Here is a 21,723-nt window from a genome sequence, read left to right on the forward strand (position 1 = left end):
GTCAAAGAGAAGCTGTAAACCCTTCCTTTAATTGAAAAGGTGGATGTACCAGTATATATATAGGAAAAAATTTGTTACTATCTGTAGTTATAGGCATCCGCTTGGAGTCTTGGAATGTATATCTGGTACGTGTGTATGAGTGTGTGGAACTACTGGACTGTGCCCTGAAATGTTTATCAGATACCTCTATGTGTGAGCAAGTCTTTGTAGATACTTTATGGACATCATTGCTTATACAAGCTTGAGATGTGGTTTTGTCCTCAGGAGACTTATAGTCTATCTGAAAGCCAAACCAACGCAAGAAAAATAAAAGTGAATAATAAAGGTCTATACCAGTGCCTGACGGAGTAGGCAGTCAACAGATATTTGTCAATTAAATGAATGAAAGTGTGAATGAGCCCTAACGGGTTTGGCTCAGTGGATAGAGCGTTGGCCTGTGGACTGAGGAGTTCCAGGTTTGATTTCGGTAAAGGGCATGTACCTTGGTTGCGGGCACATCCCCAGTAGGGGGTGCGCAGGAGGCAGGTGGTTGATGTTTCTCTCTCATCAATGTTTCTAACTCTCTATCCTTCTCTCTTCCTCTCTGTAAAAATCAATAACATGTATTTTAAAAAGAAAGAAAGTGTGAATGAATGAGACTCAAGGTACAGAGGGAGAGTGCAATGCAGGTGAAAGAGAAGGACTTGTGGGTTGTCTGAGGAGGTGGGACCAGGTCCGGAGAGGGGCCACATGCTCCTGGCTTTCCTGAGCCTACAAGGGCACGGGTGTGGGCTCTGGGCCCAGGATGTCTGCAGAGGACGTGCCGGGCCCAGGGTCCCAACCGCGCTCGCCGGCGGATCCAGGTGCTGCGAGAGAGGGCGCGGTTTTCCGCCGCCCCCCGCCTCGGGCTCAGAGACCAGAAAAGGGCCCTCGGGGAGGAAGCGCAAGTCCGCGGCCCGCCCCGCGGCGTCCCACCCACGGCGTCCCCTCCCCTCCGGCTGCGGGAAAAGCGGCCGCGGGCTCTGCTGCTCGCTGTGGGGCGGGCGGGCGCAGCCGAGGCGGAGCGTGGCGGCGGGCGGACGAGATGCGAGCGCAGCCGCTCTGGGCCGCGGTGCTGGTGCTGGGGGCGCTGGCGGGCGTCGGCGTCGGAGGTGAGTGAGGCTCCGGGTGGCGGGAACGCCGCCCCCAGGTGATCCGCAGCGGGCATCCCGCCGCAGCCAAGTTTGCAGAGTTGCAGCGGGGAAAGCCGGACGGCGGGTCCCGCGCGGCTGCTCACGGAGCGAGCGGGGCCAGGCTGGGACCGTCGGAGCCTGGAGCCGGGGGACCTTCCCGGCCCCGGGGTGTCAGGGGGATGGCTACCTAGGGGAGGGTCCTCCGGGACGCAGAAGTCTTCAGCCGGGTTGGGCGCCTGCTCTGGGCGTGCGCGATGCGCTGAGCCCCGCATTCAGCCGGGGCTGCGCTCATCGCAGGTGGCCTGGCCCGCGGGACGGGGACTGGCCGGGGCAGCGCGGGGAGCTGCGCCTTCCCGGGGCTGATCCCGCGCGTTGGCTGAGGCCGGAGGTTATGGTTTCTCGGATGAGAGGGTGAGCGCGCGGGTTTGCCAGCAATTCTTTTTCCTTGTGTTGCACTTCTCCCAGGTTTTACTTTTAATTTAATTTAATTTATTATTATTTTTTTAAACTTGGTGGCTCCTTGCGGGAGCGATTCGGAGGGATGAGGGCTCTGCCTCCTACGGTGTCCCGGGGCGGCAGCGATGCCGCTGCTTCCGGCGCAGACCTCGCATCCTCAGTGTCCAGTGTTTGCGAGCGCCGCGCCAAGGGTCCCCGAAGCTGGCCCGGATCCCTGGCTTTGTCTCGCCTGCTGCTGCACACACCACCCGCGGCCGAGGCAGTTGGCATGGGGCGTCCTTGGTGCTGGGGAGGGGCAGAGCGCAGCGCAGCCTGGGGGCGCTGCCCGTGGTTCTTCCAGAGCCCCGGAGACCTTCCCGGAGAAAACTGGCTCACAGTCCTCTGGGTTCCCGTGCAGAGGAGTTACAAGTGCTCATTTATGTACAGTGGGGCCTTGACTTACGAGTTTAATTCATTCCGAGACGGAGCTCGTTAAGGAGCTCGTTAACTCAAATTACTCTATCAACTCAATGCAAAAAATCAGCCGAGAGATAGCTGGTATCTCAAAAAACTCGTTAGTCGGGACACTCGTAAGTCAAGGCCCCACTGTACTTTCAGTGAAGGGAGTGGTACTTCTTGTAACAATTTAGATCCTGCAGAAAGTACTGTGTGTGTTCTTTTAATACTCACCTGAAGATTTTTTTTTCATTGATTTTAGAGAGAGTGGAAGGGCGAGGGAAAGACAGAGAAAAAATATCGACGTGAAAGGAACACATCGATTTAACCTCCTGCATGCGCCGTGACCAGGGTCTGGACCATTGACCGGAATCAACCTGAGACCCTTTGGTCTTCAGACCCACTCTCTATCCACTGAGCCAAACCATCTAGGGCAAAAGCACTTTTTTTTTTTAGAAAGTAAGATTTATTGATAAGTCCATTTCAAAAGATAGCTATTCAAAAATACTTTGTTGAAAAAAATACTTTGATGACTACCTTCAAGAAGTGTGTGTATAGCCCTAGCCGGTTTGGCTCAATGAATAGAGTGTCAACCTGCAGACTGAAGGGTCCCAGGTTCAATTACAGTCAAGGGCACATGCCCTGGTTGCGGGTTTGGTCCCCCAGTAGGGGGCGTGCAGGAGGCAGCCAATCAATGATTCTCTCTCATCATTGATGTTTCTATCTCTCTCTGTCTCTTCCTTCCTCACTGATTATATATATATTTAAAAAAGAAGTGTGTGTATAAGAGATTATACAGGATAAGGCAACAATATCTTTTTAAAAAATTATATATGATTGACATACACAAAGCTGTACCTATATCACATATAAGACTAGATAAGTTTGGAGAAAAGTATACACCCATGACACCATCACCACATTCTGTGAATGACAATCTTCATGGAAGAGTTACACATAAGATGTAGGGGGCTAAGCTGTTATTGCTGAAGCTTCCCATGTGATGGAAGCACAGACAGGTCAACTGATGTCTTCAGTCTGCAATGAGCAGCCTGATGACCATGGCACCGAACTGTGAGTCTCCAGGATTCTGCCCTGGGAGCTGTTAGAGCCGTGGCTCAGATGCGGCCTGCTGTTGATGGGGGCAGTGGGGACATACAGAAGGGCAACTCAGCTGTCTTTTACGGAGAACCTGCTTTTGTGAACTTAAACCATTTTTTTCATTTTGCTTTCTTGTCTTTTCACATCCACAGCTTTCTGAATTTCTGGATGATCCTGAGTCTAATCATTATATTTTTTTTCAGTTTTAGAAGTAGGGTAACATAAGATAGAGCCTGGTGTGGTTCATGGCTCAATATTAGTGAAGATAAAGAGTGTATATGTTCTTTTGGTGTTTTCCTCTCCACCCCTCAACCTTAGTATATCTTTTGTTGATCTGGTTGACACATTGTAATGATTCATATAGGATTCCACTGCATCGACATACCTAAATTTTCATTCAATATCTTGTGGAAGGTCTGTTTGCAGATTTGTTGTAATTTGGGTGATTTCAGCAGTGGTGACTGGTTTTGCTGATCTAGTCCCAGGCTCCTTCTGAGGCAGGGTAGAATAGTGTTTAAAAGCATGGGCTCTAGAGCCAGATCTTCAAGTAATCAGCCCCCAGTAAAAGCAGATATTTTATATTTTAAACCCTTATGCTCTTAAACACTACCTGTGGCTGGGTTGCAGGTATCATCAGATCCTGGGGAAGCAGGTGGTAGGATGAGAATAGGAGTGTTATGTTGGGACACACAGTGTTGAAGGGACACAGAAAGAGCTGGGTGTGGGTGGCAAAGAGATGCTCCCAGAATAGTAGGGGCTGGTATGGAGAGAAGAGAGATTGTTTGAGGGTAGAATTGAATTTTGGAATCTATGTTCAAAGGTGATCTTTTCAGCATCACCCAAGAAGTATTGGGTTTTGTGGCTTCCCGATATGTAGGTCTTTATTCTAATTTGGGACCTAATGGATACGTGTTATTTGCTATCAGCATCTAAACGTATTTGTTCTGAGCTGAGGTGCTGATTTCTCCTTCTGAGCTTGTATCTTGGAAACTCTACAGCAGTTCTGAGGGCCCGAAGAGACATGGGAGGAAAGCTTGTTGGCTGGGGAAAGGGACAGCTATGCTTAAAGCCAGTCAGATGAGGGTTTAATTCTTGATTTCAACTCTTACTGGCTGTGTAACCTTGGGCAAGTTGCTTAATCTCTTGAGTTCTCAGTTTCCTCATCTGTAAAGTGGAGAAAACAATATTTCTATGATTGTGCCAATTAAATGAGAAAAGGCACAAAACAACTATTCAATAAATGGCAGCTACTTTTGTGTTTATTCTTGCTATGCGTGCTATCTACTATGTACTGGAGGCAAGAGCGGTCATGAGTGTGTGCAAGCCAAGCTCCCAGAATGAGTCCCACACCTATGTAACAAGGGATCCTTTTCGATTTCAACCCATTCGCTGTTGGTGGCTCGGCATATCTCAGCCATTCTGTCCCAACAAGAACCCGCAGAAGAAGCTAAGGAAGAGAGAGGCTCATGCATTTGCTTTGTCCATGAGAAAACCTTAAATTCTGTCTCCGGGTAGAGAGGAAAGGAAAAGCTGTCCATGAGATTTCAGGTTCCATGAGGAGAAGGACATGTCTATTTGGGCAACATTTTTTGTCCAATGCCTGGCACATGGTCAGCAACATAAACACTTATGGAATGTTAGGAAAAGGCATCTAGAGGTGACGTACCTCACTCTCAGAAACTCAATATTTGAGTATCTGCATTCATTCACAGAAGACCTTCAAGCGCTCCATCGGTGCATTAGTCGAATACAGCTGAGACCGTGAATTCTTTGCGCATTTGGACCTTTGCACTATTGCACCATTTAGACCTCTGATCTGAAGGTGCTGGAAAGTCAGGGGACCCTCTGAGAAGCGTCTGTCTCCCCCACTACCTTCTTGGAGGAGACACACAGGAGGGCGCCACTCTCTTTTATCCTTCTCGAAATGGTGAGTGTGAGTGACAGAGGTCTCCTGGGGACAACCTAAGAGAGGGCCAGGAGGCAGCAGTGAGGAGGGGGAGCCTGGATATGACTTTGGAATTTCCTAATAGCAATTCCTCCTCCACAACTCCCCACCTGACTCGGGATCTCTGGTTATCATCCTCCCCAGCCCTAAGAATCCTCCTGCCCTTGTTGGCAGGAATAGTGAGGAAGCATGCCCACAGGAACCACAACTCATGAATCAGCAGACAGATAATTAACTGCGGGAATGACTGAGCAGCTTTAGGGAGAAACCACTGGACCTGACCCAGCCCCCTCTGCTGCCCACAGAGCTGGCCTGCTGCTCTATCCCATCACCCCCTTCTCCCTTCTGAACCCTGACCCTTCCTGAGCGGGAAGCTCATTGTGCCTGGTGGAGCTCAGGTCACAAATGGAAATGCAGGTGGGAGCAGGGGGATCACACTGCCTATTCTCCCGGTGTAAACCGCCGGTATTTATTTACATGTGAAACTCTCCATGCACACGGCATCTCCAGAAACACTCATTTTTAAAAGTTATGTTTATTGAGGAATGATTTACATACACTAAAGTTTATTCTTTTTAGGGCATATAGTTCTATGAATTTTGACAAATGCACAATTAGGTAACCATCAGCATAATCGAGATATAGAATATTTCCATCACTGTCCACCAGTGATTTTCAACCCTTTTCATCTCATGGCACATATAAACTAATTATTAAAATTCTGCACCACACCAAAAAAATGTTATATTTTTTGCCAACCTGAGGGGAAAAAAAAAGATACAATATTGACTCATTCACACTGGACAGCTATTGTTATGTTAGTTGTTGTCATTTTTTTTATTTGACAATCTAAGGGAAAAGAAGTCAGGTATGGCATGTTTTAGAAATTCGTGCGGCACACCAGTGTGCCTGCCACAACACACCGGTTGAAAATCACTGCCCTAAACAGTTCCCTTGAGCTCCTTTGTCATCAGTTCTCTTTCCCCATCTTTAGTTCCTGGCAACTACTGATCTGTTTCCTGTCCTTATAGTCCTGCTATTTGCAGCATGTCATGTAAATGAAATCATACAGTATGTAGCCTTCCAAGTCTGACTTCCTTCACGTAGTATGATACATTTGAGATTCCTTGGTTGGTGTTGCACGTATCAGAATGCTAAGAAGTTATCTGAGGCTACTTCATTTTCCTCAGGTGTTGAGACGGTTACCCTGAAAGCAGGAGACTATATCCATCAAACCTGGATCCAATTTCCAATTTCTTAATTTTCTAATTGAATGTGTCTGGGCTATGTAGGTTAAGCCATTAGCTTCTCCAAGTGCTGAGTAGTAATATCTTCAGGATATTGGAGAGCTGTAGCAACCAGCACTTTTATTATTCTTGGTCCTAAAAGCATTGGATAGTTTATGGCCAAATATGGTATGTCACATCCTAAGATCCAGAAACTATTAATTAAGTCTGGGGATATTCTACCTTAAAAAAAATTTTTAGTAGCATCTTTGAAAAAAATTCCACTGCAAATTTTCCTTTCCGCTTTCTGTCCTGTTCCCACAAAAAGACTACTTTCCCTCACTCTCCGCGTTTCTTAGTTCAGTTAGTAAAGATATTTGAACATTCAAGGAGAGAGTGAGAGCAATGTCCTCATTATAAGAAAGTCAAACATTGGAGAGTAAAAATGGCTGGTTCCCCTCTAATTCTATTCCATAATGTCCACCATTGATCAGATGGGGTGTTCAATTCAGATCTTTCCCTCTTGCACATATAATTCTCATATGTATGTGTATTCCTTTACCTAAACGTGTGTTACATTTTTTTAAAACTTACAAAAGCCACTTTCTTTCATATAGAAAAAAAAAATAACACTTCAATGTGAAAGGAACGGTGGGTCTGGAATTGAGAAACGTGCATTTGACTTGTGGCTCGCAGGCTTTTTCATCATTTTGCTGCGTGACTTTGAACAAGTCGTCTTACCTCTGGGCCTCAGTCTCTTTCTGTCTCAGGGGCTGAAAAGTTGGCAAGGGAGATGAAGAGGGAGACTTTGGTTTGCTCCTGCCCCTCCCCACCATTAGCTGGAGAGGTTTTCCCTTTCGTTGATTAATAATGTGGAATTAATTCCATGTAAGAATTTTTGGAGGGAAAAAAGGAAGGTCTGCAGCTAAAAACATTCTTGAAAAACTTCATCCTAGACGAGAGCTCCAGATGTTTAGCAAAAGGCACATTTAGTAGCCACTTTAGCAGTCCATGGGGTCAACCCTAAATCTCTTTGCTAGTGGAAGTCTGGAGTATATATAGTTTTTTTTATCATTATTGTTATGTCTCAAGTAGGATCACCCATAATAGGATCATTGTCACTTAATAATATACATTAGGCATCTTTTTATGTCAGTTTATGGCTTGCCGTTATTTATCCCAAGAGCTATAATTCTAGCCAGAAGGCATACCGTTATATGGATATACCTGAATTTTCTTAACCAATTCCCTGTTGGCAGACACTGGGGTCATTCCCAATTACCTGCTACTATAAGTAAAACTGCAGGCGATATCCTTGTGCGTTATTATGCCTCTTTGTTCCTGTTTCTATAGGCTGATTTTTTAAAACTAAAGCTGTGGGGTCAAAGGACATGAATATTTTAAATTGTAATAGGTTTTGCCAAATTGTCCTCCCAATTTGCCTTCCCATCAAGACAGATTGGCAGCGAGGACTGGTGACAGCACCGTTGTCTGCTGTCCACAGCCACAAGACATGAGCTGGAGGAGGAAAAGTAGCAGAACCGGACAGCTGATTGCCAAGGTCACCAACAGGGCACTGCTGGGCTGGGCCTCAAACAGCTTGGTACAGGCTTGCCTCTTCTCTGCCCTGAGTGAATCAGATGGGAGGTGGGGCCTGTACTGATAACATTTTCCAGAATCTGAGATGCAACATTTGAGTCAAATATCAGTTAGACCACTGAGCATATGGAGAAAAGATAACCCTCATGCAGATTTGTGCAACCACTATGGAAAACAGTGTGGAGGTTCCTAAAAAAATTAAAAGTGGAACTACCTGATGACCCAGTGATTCCACTTCTGGGTATATATCCAAATAAACCGAAGCCACAAATTTGAAAGAATATATGCACCTACGTTCATTGCAGCATTATTATAATAGCCAAGCTATGGAAGCAAGCCAGTGTCTACCAATAGACCAGTGAATAAGGAAGATGTGGTACATATATACACTGGAATATGACTTGACCATAAAAAGAACAAAATCTTACCATTTGCAACAGCCTGGATGGGCCTAGAGGGTATTATGCTAAGTGAAATAAGTGAGTCAGAGAAAGACAAATACCACGATTTCACTTATATGTGGAATCCAAAGAACAATATAAGTGAATAAACAAAACAGAAACAGACTCATAGATACAGAGAACAGACTGATGGTTGCCAGAGAGGAGGAGGGTTGAGGGACTGGGTGAAAAAGGTGCAAAATAGTCATGGGGATGAAACATACAGCATAGGGAATATAGTGAATAATTGTAATAACTTTATATGGTGTCAGGTGAGTACTGGAAATACCAGGGGGTACACTTTGTAAAGTATATGATTGTCTAACCACTACGCTATCCACCTGAAACTAATACACAATAATATTGAATGTGAACTGTAATTGGAAAAAAAGAAAAGAAAAACTATAATAGTTAAGCCAGTAGGAAGAAATGGACACATGTGCATTGTTTGAGGGATCTTGGGCCCTGGGAGGCTAGACCTCCTAGAATCCTAGTCACCCTGTTGATGCCTTCTGATTGGAAAATAAACTTCCAGAGCTGGCAGCACCTTGAAGATCATCGGATTGAACACCCTTTAGTTCACTGAGAGGCAAAAAGGGAGGCCCTGAGGTGAAGTGACAATTCGTTCAGTGTCATTGGTGTGGCCTATCCCGGGGGCTCCTGTCTCCTGACTAGTGCTTTCTCCCCTATATCCCATTACAGACGAAGGACTTGTCTTTTGTCTGACCCTGAGACGGAGGGGAGTGGGATGGGCAGGAAGTGATTATCATAAAGGTAAGGAGGAGAGAAACCAGCGCTTACTGAGCGTCCGCCATGGATGGTTCCTTCACAGATGTCATCTCATTTAAACCTAACAACTCGTGGCATGAGTATTCTGCCCATATTTGGGAGCATGGGGGAGAGGAAGCAGTTGCTTAGGGTCTCCAGTGCATTGCTGATATGGTGGGTTAGGCTTGTTAAAGCCCAGGGAACAATGATAAGCTCTTGAATAGGGATGTGACCAAGAATCAAAGAGTCCCTGGACCTAGAGAGAGCATGAAGGGGTGTGCCTGAGGGTACACAGCTTTCCATGGTAAAAGCGGCTTTAGATCTGTCCTGCTTGCCAGTCTGCATGCTTTCTGCACTGTTCCCTCTGTCACATGATAATAGCGTTCATTGTTTTACTACCCCCGCCCTTAGCAGCCGTGGGCAAACTACGGCCCGAGGGCCGGATCTGGCCCGTTTGAAATGAATAAAACTAAAAAAAAAAAAAAAAAGACCGTACCCTTTTATGTAATGATGTTTACTTTGAATTTATATTAGTTCACACAAACACTCCATCCATGCTTTTGTTCCGGCCCTCCGGTCCAGTTTAAGAACCCATTGTGGCCCTCGAGTCAAAAAGTTTGCCCACCCCTGCCTTATGGTGTTTCCCAGAGACTGGGTGTTAATTTAGATCACAACCGTCCAGAAGACAGGGTTCTATCTGGGAATGGGCTTCATGGAGTGTTCACACAGTTAAGGATGATAACCAGACATGATCTGGCTTCACTGACAAGGGCAGGGTCTACTGGCTAAAGGGTCAGTGAAAGTGTATAACCAGTGGATCAAAACATTTGAACTTTGTCCAAGGGGCTTTACTTGCCCAGAGCAAAATCCTTCCCATCTTTCCTTCATGCCCCACAAGCCATTCATCAGCAAGTCCCCAGAATATACCTGGGGTCTGACCACACTATCGGCACCATGACCATTCCAATCCAAACCCTGCCATCTGTTGTCTGGATTATTGTAATAGCTTCCCACTTGGTCTCTTTCTGGTCTTGCTCCCTCTCAGCAGCCAGGATGACTGCTTTCTGCTCTCTGCTCAGATTCCTCCAGTGGCTTCCCACCACATGCAGCGCGAGAGCTGCGCTCCCTACCACACCTATAGTTTCCTGACTGCTTCTCCTACCACCTCTCTGTCTCTCTCCCCCTCCCTCTCTCTCTCTACTATTTCTTTTTTTTTAATGTATTTTTATTGATTTCAGAGAGAAAGGGAGAGGGAGAGAGATATAGAAACATCAATGATGAGAGAGAATCATTGATTGGCTGCCTCTTGCACACCCCATACTGGGGATGGAGCCCGCAACCTGGGCATATGCCCTGACCAGGAATGGAACCCTGACCTCCTGGTTCATAGGTTGTTGCTCAACCACTGAGCCACGCCGGCTGGGCCCTACTATTTCTTTAAGAAGCTGAAGTCCATCTAGCTCTTGTCATAGTTTTTTTCTGTAATGCTCTTCCCCTAGATTGTCCCATGACTTCCTTCTGTGTATCATCTTGAGATGTTAACTCAGAGAAGCCTTTCCTGACCACATTTTCTAAAGGAGACTCCCTCCTCTCAATGTCACGATTCCTCTATCCTGCCTTATTTTCTAAAGCATTTACCACTGTTTGAAATTGTACTTGTTGTTGTGTATGTCTTTTGTTTTCATCTTTCTAACTAAAATTTACAAGAGTTGGAGGTGTGTTTAGTTCATCAATGTATCTTCAATGCCGAGGAGAGTGCTGGGCATAGTTAGATGCTCAATAAAAATTTGTTGAGTACATAAATGAATGAATGAGTGCTAACACCATGACATATATGAGAAGAAAAGTGTAAAGCTAACCTCTTTTCCAGTGTCCATAGGTGGGTTAACCATAGCAAAGTTCTCATTCCAGGCTGGCTTTTCTCAATTATGCAGAGGATTTCAGGACAATGTTCCTCAAAAACATGTCACATTAGCTATGGAAATGCAAATCCATTTGCTATTAGGTTCTCAGGGCTGCCAAAACTGGGTGGCTTAAGACAACAGAAACATATTCTCTCTGGAATCTAGAAATCTGAAATCAAGGTGTCAGCAGGACCCTGACTGGAGACTCCGGAGTGAATCCTTCCTTGCATCTTCCTGTCTCCGGTGGCGGCTGGCAGTCTTTGCGTCCCTTGCCTTCCAGTTGCAACACTACAATCTCTGCCTCTGTCATCACCTGGCATTCTCTTTTTCAGTCTATCTCTTTTATAAGGACATCAGTCTTATTACATTAGGGCCTTCCCTAATGATTTCACCTTGATCACATCTCCAAGGACCTTATTTCTAAAAAAAGTCACACTCATAGGTACTTCCACATATCTTTTCGGGGGACACAGTTCAACCCATAACACATGTTAATATCGGTGGAGGCAAATTATACAAATGGCTTCTAATGTTGAAGACCATATTTAATTGGCTCTGATGTATTTAAAAAAGACATTTTAAAATCTCTAAAATCAGAATGCATCCTACATGGTAGGTTGGATTTCCTACTGCTTTGAGCGATGCTTCCTGGAGCTTTCTGCTCAGACCACGGAGGTCTGTGTTACCTGGAACTCCACCTGCCTGTCTCCTTCCCCTTCCTTGTGTTACTGAGCTGCTGCTACATTTAATGAAAGAACAAAAATAAAATAACCTTTTTTAGCAACTTGCTCTAGAGAAGCCACTTGTGCACTCATAGTGCAGTTAGCATGAGATGTTTTGTTTTTGGATGACTCACCCAGCCAGGTGACTGCGCTGGAAGATCAGGCACTGCCTGAGTCACCCTGTATCCCCATGGACCTAATTAGCGATGAGCCAAAAGTCAGTGGCAGGGCTGGGGACCCAGGCCAGAACTCTCTGGCAGACAGTAAGAGAGATAGCCCTAGTGTTTACAGTACGAATCATCCTCCCTTCCCACTAACACGTCTCCCTCAGATAGCCCTCTCCTGAAATCCCCTGGCCCCACGAGGGTGGCCTGTTTCTGCGTTCTGACATCCTGTCTCATTGGACAGCATGTCCTCAAAATAGCTCTCATTGACGCATTATGACTTCCATTGGTTCCAACTCCCTTCCTTGTTTTTCTTTTTTCTCCATTTTCCCCACCCTTTGTCTCTTTTCTGGTTCTGTGAATGGGGCTGAGGTGCCAAACCATAGCTTTCCACTACTTTCCAGGCAAACTTCTTGGCTGCCCTTGTCTATTGTTTCTAACTGGCCTGCTCTGCTTGGCCATCCCTCCTAGCTTGGATTTTTGAACACCCAACATTCCTCACTCCATTTAGAAGCCAGATCTGAGGATTGATCATTGTCTTCTAGCCTGAGGCTTTCTGGCTCCATGCCCTCACTACCCCGGTGTTCAGGGTGTCCTGTAGAACTGTCTTTAGGAGGGGAAAAAGAAAGTAAAACCTTCACCAGCCTGAAACAGCTCAGCTGCAGGATAAAACAACAACAACAACAAAAACAATAGCGCCCAGCTGCTGTGGCTCAGTGGTTGAGCATCGACCTATGTACCAGGAAGTCATGGTTCAATTCCCAGTCAGGGCGGTGTGTAGAGGCAGCCGATCGATAGGTCTCTCTCATCATTGATGTTTCTATCTCTCTCTTCCTTCCTCTCTGAAATCAATAAAAATATATTTTAAAAAACAATAGCAACTATGGAAGCATTTGTTGAGTGCTTTCTCTGCACCAGCCGTTGTGCTCAGAGTTTGACAGAGATTGGTTCATTGAACCTTTTAATCACCTTGTGAGGACCAGGGCCAGTCCCCCTTGTTTCCTTGCTCTGGCTACACTGTTAGAGGGGAAAGGGGTGGTAGGAGTTGTTTGTTTTCGGCAATGACAGAGTTCTGGTGAAGGACTTCTCCCAGTCACTTCTCCAGCAGGGCTGAGTCTGGGCCCCGGAGGCTGAACAGGAACATAAGCCTTATGAATGACTGGAAACAGAGACCCAAACTCCTTCCACATGTTCAGGAGGGAGGGGTGGCTTCAGGGCAGCAGCTCATTGAATCAGCATGGCCCAGGCACAGAGACTTCTGATGAGTCCATCACTTTCAGCCACTGCATTCCAGGAACTTGCCCTTGATGGCAGGCCTTGGTGGGGGGTATTGGGGGTGGTTGTTATTGGTTCTCACGAAATCAACCTGTGATTCATTAAAAAGAGATGTAAGGGGAACTGGGTAGCCATCACTCCCCAGGCATAACTTCCTAAAGAACAAATCCCAGCAGCACTTCATCCTCCGAGGACAGGGACTGCCCATTCACAAGGAGGGGTCTTGCTGTTATTTATTTCACATCTGAGGAGGCTTTCTATTGTGGCTGCAAGTCGAGGACTCAGGGAAATGCTAAGTTGAGAATGAATGGGTAAATGTATACACTGGAAAAATTTTTCAACAGTAAGTTGACAGTGTACTCCACGGTCACGTCCTCACTCTTCACGTGGTCTCCCTGGTGAAAATCGATGGCATTTATGTCCAGAATTACCCTTCTGGATGCCAATCCCATTGCAAACTTAACAACGGGAAGCAGATTCCTAAAATAGTTCAGGCTATGCTCCTCTCAGAACTCTTCCAATAAGAGGGGCTGTGTTCATGTCTGGCTGGAGAAAGAGAAATTGTGATTCAAAATTGGTTAAGGTTCTGCAAGGCAATAAACCCTAACCTTTGGGGATTCCCTTTCCTACCAGACAGAAATCATGTGTGTTGCTGCTGGGTAAGAATCATATATCTCGCTCTCATGGAGAATCATTCCCATTGTTATTGATTTTCTGTAAGTGCACCTCTACTCTTGAAGAGTTGCATTCTAATTGATCGAAGTCAAATAAAGGTACACACCACTAGAAAGTCATAATTCCTAAGCATGTGGGTCTACTAGTCAACACCCTGAGTTATATTGGAAGGGCACCAAGTATTCCCTTCATCTATTTCCAAATTTTTGATAATTTTTCCTAACACTTCTCTCTCTCTCTCTCTCTCTCTCTCTCTCTCTCTCTCTCTCTCTCTCTCTCTCCATTTTCTTGGTATGTTTTTTTTTTTTTTGCACTGTATTTGTTTTATTCTGTTTCAAAAATTAAGTTAATCTGAGGATTTTTTTTTAAATTAAATCTTTATTGTTCAGATTATTACGTTTGTTCCTCTTTTTTCCCCCCATAACTCCTCTCCTCCCAGTTCCCGCCCCACCATCCGCCCTCACTCCCCACCCACTGTCCTCATCCATAGGTGCACGATTTTTGTCCAGTCTCTTCCCGCATCTCCCACACCCCTTTCCCCCCCCAAGAATAGTCAGTCCATTCCCTTTCTATGTCCCTGATTCTATTATAATCAACAGTTCATTCTGTTCATCGGATTATTTATTCACTTGATTCTTAGATTCACTTGTTGATAGATGCATATTTGTTGTTCATAATTTGTATCTTTACCCTTTTCTTCCTCTTCCTCTTCTTAAAGGATACCTTTCAGCATTTCATATAATCCTGGTTTGGTGGTGATGAACTCCTTCAGCTTTTCCTTATCTGTGAAGCTCTTTATCTGACCTTCAATTCTGAATGATAGCTTTGCTGGATAAAGTAATCTTGGTTGTAGGTTCTTGGTATTCATCACTTTGAATATTTCTTGCCACTCCCTTCTGGCCTGCAAAGTTTCTGTTGAGAAATCAGCTGACAGTCGTATGGGTATTCCCTTGTAGGTAACTGAGTTTCTTTCTCTTGCTGTTTTTAAGATTCTCTCTTTATCTTTTGCTCTTGGCATTTTAATTATGATGTGTCTTGGTGTGGTCCTCTTTGGATTCCTTTTGTTTGGGGTTCTCCGCGCTTCTTGGACCTGTAAGTCCATTTCTTTCACCAGGTGAGGGAAGTTTTCTGTCATTATTTCTTCAAATAGGTTTTCAATATCTTGCTCTCTCTCATCTTCTGGCACCCCTATAATTCTGATGTTGGTACGCCTGAAGCTGTCCCAGAGGCTCCTTACACTATCCTCGCATTTTTGGATTCTTTTTTCATTTTGCTTTTCCGGTTGGGTGTTTTTTGCTTCCTCGCATTTCAAATCATTGACTTGATTCTTGCGCTCCTCTGTTCTGCTGTCGGGAGTCTGTATAATATTCTTTATTTCAGTCAGTGTATGCTTAATTTCTAGTTGGTTCCCCAATATAACATCGAGGGTCTCATTAGTTTTCTTGTAGATCTCATTAAGTTTATCGGCGGCTTCTAAACAGTTCTTGAGAGACCTTAAAAGTGTGGTTCTGAACTCTATATCTTCCATTGACAATTTTGTCCTGTTTCTTTGTCTCCGCATTTTGTTATGCTTCCTTGGTGCACCCCCTAGTGGTCTTTGTTCGTGGTCTTATAGTTAAATCTTGATTGTTGTAGCTAATTCCAGGGAGGGTTTGACCTCCAGGCCAAGTGGCTATGAGAATCAGCTGTGTCAGCAGTGAGAGAATTTCTGTCCTCTAGGGAGGTGCTAATCTGGCGTTTGCCTGAGGCTATCCGGCAAATGCCTCTGTGCAGGGCTTGGGCGGGGCGGGTCGCACAGGATCAACAGGGTGGGCGGGAGAGAGCAGTTATGGAGGCTCTCAGTCCTGTCCCCAGGGGCTCTGCCTCTCTGAGTCCCAGCACCCGCTGCAAAGCTCGGAGAGAAAGCTGCACTCGCTCTGACCGAAGCCAGGCAGTCCCGCTTCTCCCGTTTGAGTCTGGGTCCCTAAAGACTCGCCCGGATCTGGAGCTCAGAGTCTGCGACTCCCTCCCGATTGCAAACGCCAACCGCGCCCTCCGCCGCCAGCCCGCTCCGCGCACTCCGCACCTCAGAATTTGACTTCAGCACTGCGCCTCCTCTGAGTGTCCGTATGCGTTTCTCTTTCCTCCTAGTTGTAGGACTTCCCCTCAGCCAGCGTTCCAGTGGTTTTGGGTGATGTCCGTTCCGTCTTTTAGTTTCACTTTTGAAATAGTTGTTCAAAGCAGCAAACTCCGGTGTTAACCTATGCCGCCATCTTGGTTCTCTCCATTTTCTTGGTATGTTTTTGTCCAGAAGTTGGACTAAGACATTCAGCTCAATGAGAAGTTTTGGAGACAATGGGAAAACATCCCAGCTGTCAAAATGGTTTCTCTCCAATAGATTTGCTAGTCTCACCGGCTTGGGGCAAAGAGGCCACTTTAGCAAACTGGATAAAGGAACTGTCAGGATAACTGGGTCATGGGGAAGAATGGGTTTTTCTCATTTGCTCCTTATATTGGAGAAAGGCATTCCTGGGGCACTGAAGGGTTCACCCGGCCGAGCTAGGGAAAGCAAGGAGGATGGCGGCTTTCTGTCCAAGTAAAAGCCTAAGGTTTTCTTCCAGGCTGGGCTTCTCAGGGCTATTTTGGGCCCTCTGCTTGTCCCTGCTCCTCCCCCCACCTGCTTTTCCTCTGTCCTTTGACAGTATGAAAATTGTTGACAGTTGAGTACTTCTCCCTTACCTCCGTGAATTCTTGTACACATCCTGTGATATCGATATGATCATTTCATAGAGGTTATTGAGTTGCCCAAAGTCATGACACAGGTAGTTAGAAGAGCATTCAGATTCAAGTACAGGCTTTCCAACTCCAAAATTCCATGTTCTTCCAGCTTATATCGTCAGCCTTTTCTAACATTTCTGCAATTCTCCCTGGAGCAGTCTATGCTTGGATCCAAAGATATATGTATTGGGAAGTTTGATAAGAGTCCAGAAATTTTTTTTTCTGGTAGGCCAATGGGAGCCTTTCATGGCCATCCCAGCCCCCCAATATTTAGGTTGCATGTTAATGTTGGTGCATCAGGGCTTTGGAGCCCCTGTGTAATGACTATGAATATGTCATCAGAATAATTGAAGAAAGGACACATGGCCGTTGCTCTGGGCCTCAGATTTTCATTTGCACAGTGTAGGTGTCAAACCAGTTGCTAATTCAAGCCTTTCCATCGCTTATGAGCTGACACTTGGGTCGATGGCTGAGCCTTGCTCCATCACCTGCCATCACTGTGGCCTCATCAATGGCGGTCAGTGATGAGTTTCTCCCGACCTTCCTCGTCCTTCTTCTTATCAAACAGCAGGTGTTTGATAAGAAGCTAAACGTCTGTGGTCCGGTTAGGGTGAGATGGTGTGCATCTGAGAGCTGCAAACCTGGGCCTTTGGGGAAGTTGGGAAGATGGGGCAGGCCCGTTACTTTATCAAGTCAGATTAGGGCTAATGCCTTCGTCTCTCTGTTGCAGGACCAAACATCTGTACCACACGAGGCGTGAGCTCCTGCCAGCAATGTCTGGCTGTGAGTCCCATGTGTGCCTGGTGCTCAGATCAGGTAAGGAGCAGACACTTAACCTTACTTATTTCCCCAGACTTAGCTGCTTTTTGCAGGAACAGACCCATGGGAGATCTAACTCAGATGCTAGTGCAGGCCTTCCCATTGATGGATGCTGAAGGGAGCTGTTATGGGGTGCTGCCGGGAAGGCAATCCAGGGTTCACCACAAGGCCCGGGGCCCTGGACAATTTGGTTGGTCCTCCTGGACTGGCTGTAGCCATTGCCACCCTTCCCCACACTTGGCTTACTTCTTGTTGGGGTGGAATACTCCACAGAAGCAGAGCCTCAGACCTCAGAGGGAGAGGCAGGAGAGGGTTATAGGTTCAGTGGGGATGCAGGTTTACAGACATCCCAGAATTTTAAAAGGCAAATGAAAAAGGACCTTACCCTTGTGTGGGGGGAATGTTTTGTCAGAAGGTATTTTCTCTTTACTTTTCCTCTCTGATGATGGAGCCCCAGGACTTTACCTTTTATTTTTCTCTCTCTCTTCCTTTTCTCCTTCTTTTCCTCTCCTAGGTGTCAATGAGGGAAGGACCAATTTGATGAGGGTGGGTGGGTGACAGGAAAGGGTTAGCTGTGTCTAGGCAGAGGGTTTGTTGTGTCTGGGGCCCTGGGGAATGAGTGTGTCTGGGGGAATGGTTGTGTTTGTGGCTGGGACAGGAATTTGGAGCTGGCAAGACCTATTTGGGGGGCGGGTGGAGGGGGGGAGGCGGAGTGTGGCTGGAGAGTTTCCAGTGATTACAGAGTTGGAGGCTGAGTCATTGGCCTGGCCCCCAGCAGGTGGTTACCTGAACTCCCCGCATGGCTGTATGTATCTCAGTCATCTGAGGCGCCCTCTGTCACGGTAGCATGTTCTTGCCCTCAGCAGTTTTGGGACTGCTCTAACCCAGGCTCTCATTCTCTCTGTCTGCTTCTCTTCCCAATCTACTGAGTTTCCTAAAAAGGCAGCTTCCTGACAGGCTGCTGGTGGCGGCGGGGTGGGTGTGTGGGAGTGGGAGGCCGTGTTTATGCCTCTACAAGGGGACCAATTGCCAAAGGCAGAGGCCAGCTCAACACACTGCTTTGGCCTGTGTGCAATTCAGCACGGGAACTGCTTCCAGAGGCAGCTGCCCAACATCTGGGCCACATTGACTTCATTTAGCAAATGAAACATTCCCTGGGGCTGCTAGTGGGGCTGCAGAGGGGGATGGGTGAGCTGTTCCCCTCCACCCCAAAGGTTCTCCACCCCTCTGGGCTGAGCTGGCTGCTCAAGTGTGATGTGGTCTCCTCCCTTCTCATTTGCCATATCCTCCTTCCCTTAGTCACCATCCTGATAGTATTAAGTTTTTTTTACAAGGAAGTTGGAATTCTGTAGCTGAATCCTGGAAGATGGGAGAGCTAGCTGAGGAGGGTGCCTTGTTGGATGGGTGGCCTGCAGCTGGCTGGGGCAGTGGGGTAGCCACAGGAGCAGCTCAGTATCTTCTGCCCTCCTTTTTCTCCCAAAGCAAGAGAAAATGGAGACAACTATGGCCCAGAGGAGTCTGGGGGGGGGGGGGGGGGGGGGGGAGAAAACATATTCTTTGTAAAAAAATAAAATATATTTTTATTGATTTCAGAGAGGGAGAGAAAGAGAGATAGAAACATTAATGACGAGAGAGAATCATTGATTGGCTGCCTCCTGTACACCCCACACTGGGGATCGAGCCGGCAACCCGGGCATGTGCCCTGACAGGAAGTCGAACCCTGACCTCCTGGTTCATAGGTTGACACACAACCACTGAGCCATGCTGGCTGGGCAAGAAAACATATTCTTAGAGTGTCTGTCACCTTTCTTGATCTGCATAGGGACAAGCTGTGTAACTGAGATATGCTGAGGCTTGACCCAATGAAGCCCCTAGGATTCATAACCAGATTTCAGAGATGCAAATGAAGATTATTGATGGATGACCCTGGTGAATTTTGTCTCCTGGGAAAGACCAGGGGAGGGCAGGGTTTGAAGGTACAGGGTGAGATAAAAGCATAAGGTAGGACCAGCCAAGGAATGGGGGGTGTAATCAGAGAGGAAATGGGTACACTAGGACCAAAAGCAATTCATGAGGGGAGGAAGAAAGTCCACTAAGATATTCTCTGGGAGAATGCAATATAAACAGGAAAGTGGGGGAGGTCAAAGGTTTAGCGAATGACTAAAACTATCTCTGAGCAAGAGGGAGAAGGGGAGGGGAGGAGGAGGAGAGGAGGATTTGGGAGGAGCCCCTTGTGAGACAAAACACATCAGCCAGGGAGGACTGGGAGGTGGGAATCCCAGGCTGTAACCTGAACATGGCTGTTCTTTTTTCCCTGACGTTTCCCCTGCACAGGCTGTTTAACTGTTGAAAGTGCCTTGGCTGTTGACTTAAAAAAAACCAAAAGTGAGCCGTGGGGGCCATTTTGTATGTGACTTGTTGATTAGTTGACCCTGGAGAGCCCACTGCTTCTGCCTCCCCTACCTTGGCTGTTGTAGGCAGGATTGGCAGAGTCTGGAAAAACAACTGGTTGGGCTCAGCATTCCCTTGGTCCTCGAGGACAGCAGCTCTGGGTGTGTATAGCAAGCATTGGCCCCACAATAGGAAAACATAGCTAATGTGGATGAGTGCAGCGTTTTGGGCCCATCGCATAGGGTGTGTCCTTGGGGGGTTGGAAACTGACACGGGTTGGGGTGGTGTACTGTCCTTGGGCTGTGAATCCAGCAAAGAGGCCGGCCTCACACAGAGATTCAACATGTGGTCTTGCCCTCATTGGCTCCGTGTTGGAATCAAAACACTTCCAATCTTGTCTGGTGGTGAGAATGACCTGGGGTGTTGGTTAAGTATAAAGGTTCCCAGGATGGATCCTGTATCGATTACATCAGAATGGGTTGTTATGATAGCAACTTTGGCAAATACTGCTAATTAAAAGGGCTGATCGTTGGGGCCATGGTGGGTCAGGTGGAGCTAAACTTGCCAGATAAAATACAGGACACCCAGTTAAATTTTAATTAAAGAAGAAATAATTTTTAGTATAAGAATGTCCCAAGTATTTGCTAAATTTGGCAACCCTGAGGTGGAGGAATTTTTATATAGTCCTGACTGCACATAAGGAGGTGGACGAGCTCACACTCAGCTTGACATCCAAGGATGAAGAAGAAGAATGGGTTTGGGTCTCTAGCAAGTAGAAGAATCCAATAGGAATTACTATGTTCTTCTCTGCATCTCTGGGGAAGGGCTTAGGCCACTATTCAGTTCCTTTTTATTTACTAACATGATTTCATTCTTCTCCGCTGCTTTTCTTTTCTTTCTGGTTTTTGTTTTTTTATGTTTTGTTTTGTTTTTTAATCTGGAGGATAAATGTTTATCTTGAGAGTTTTGCTCTAACTTTTTATTGCAAAAAAAAAAAAGTATAATATTAAAAGTGTTTCTCTCTCTGTGAAACAATAGGTGTGAATACTAATAACCATGAACTAAAATGCTTTCTTTTTCCCCTCCTCCTTTCTGTCCCCTCCACACTTCTTTCTTTGTACATTTAAGTGATTTCTTATTCTCACTGGATATCAATCTAGAGAACAATGTTAATTTATTTGGGTTGGATGTTTAGTAGCTCTCTGGGGGGAAAAATAAGTACCAGCACATATTATTCTTTGTCCTCCAAGAACAGAGTACACCAAAATGGTAGTAGTAATAATGCTAATAGTGGAAAAGAGTCACCTTCTATTTGCATTTATTTGTTTGTATATATCATACCTAAAGGATTTCAATATGTTTGACTTATTTTGAGATTTTTGTATTTGGAAAGCATTTCACATTCACAGCCTTATTTTAATACCCTGACCAACCCCGTGAGATAGGCAGGGCAGTGACAGTTATTCATGCCGTACCTCCCCAGTTTCCAAGATGGGGTTCATGGAGAATGGGAGTAACAGCATGTGTCACTCTCCCAGGAGAGGGAGCGTTCAGCTCACACAGCACGTGGGCCAGAACCTCCCACCTCTTTGCTTCAATCTTCCTCTGGGTCTTGGTTATTTTTGCCCTTTTTGTGTAACAGCCGGTTTCAGTGGGAACTGAAACTTCAATATCCCACCCTTCCTCCTCCTCTCTGAGTAACCTGGAGACATTCTTTCTATCCACTCAGCCTGGACTATTGAGAAAAGGAATGTTGGCCAAGTGTATTGAGGTCACTGCCTTGGTATTCTTCTGGGGCAAGAGGCTCTCAGGGAGAGCGTGACTGAGGAGCAGGCCTGCTCTGTTCCTGACCTCTGGTGTCAGTGACCACAAAGGGGGGCGGGGGGGGGGGTGGA

The 21,723-nt window shown here is 46.2% G+C and overlaps 1 protein-coding gene across 1 annotated transcript in view; it reads left to right on the forward strand.

Moving 5' to 3' along the window:
- Positions 1-922: 922 nt before the first annotated feature.
- ITGB3 (integrin subunit beta 3) overlaps positions 923-21,723 on the forward strand; it is a 54,145-nt gene continuing 33,344 nt past the window's right edge. Inside the window, exons 1-2 of the mRNA XM_081110195.1 lie at positions 923-1,130; positions 17,349-17,434. Of these exons, the coding sequence (XP_080966321.1) occupies positions 1,064-1,130; positions 17,349-17,434 (153 nt within the window). The 5' untranslated portion in view covers positions 923-1,063. The remainder of the gene's footprint in view (positions 1,131-17,348; positions 17,435-21,723) is intronic.

This window comes from Myotis nattereri (assembly GCF_964212035.1).
Source record: "Myotis nattereri genome assembly, chromosome: 16".
Classification (NCBI taxonomy): domain Eukaryota; kingdom Metazoa; phylum Chordata; class Mammalia; order Chiroptera; family Vespertilionidae; genus Myotis; species Myotis nattereri.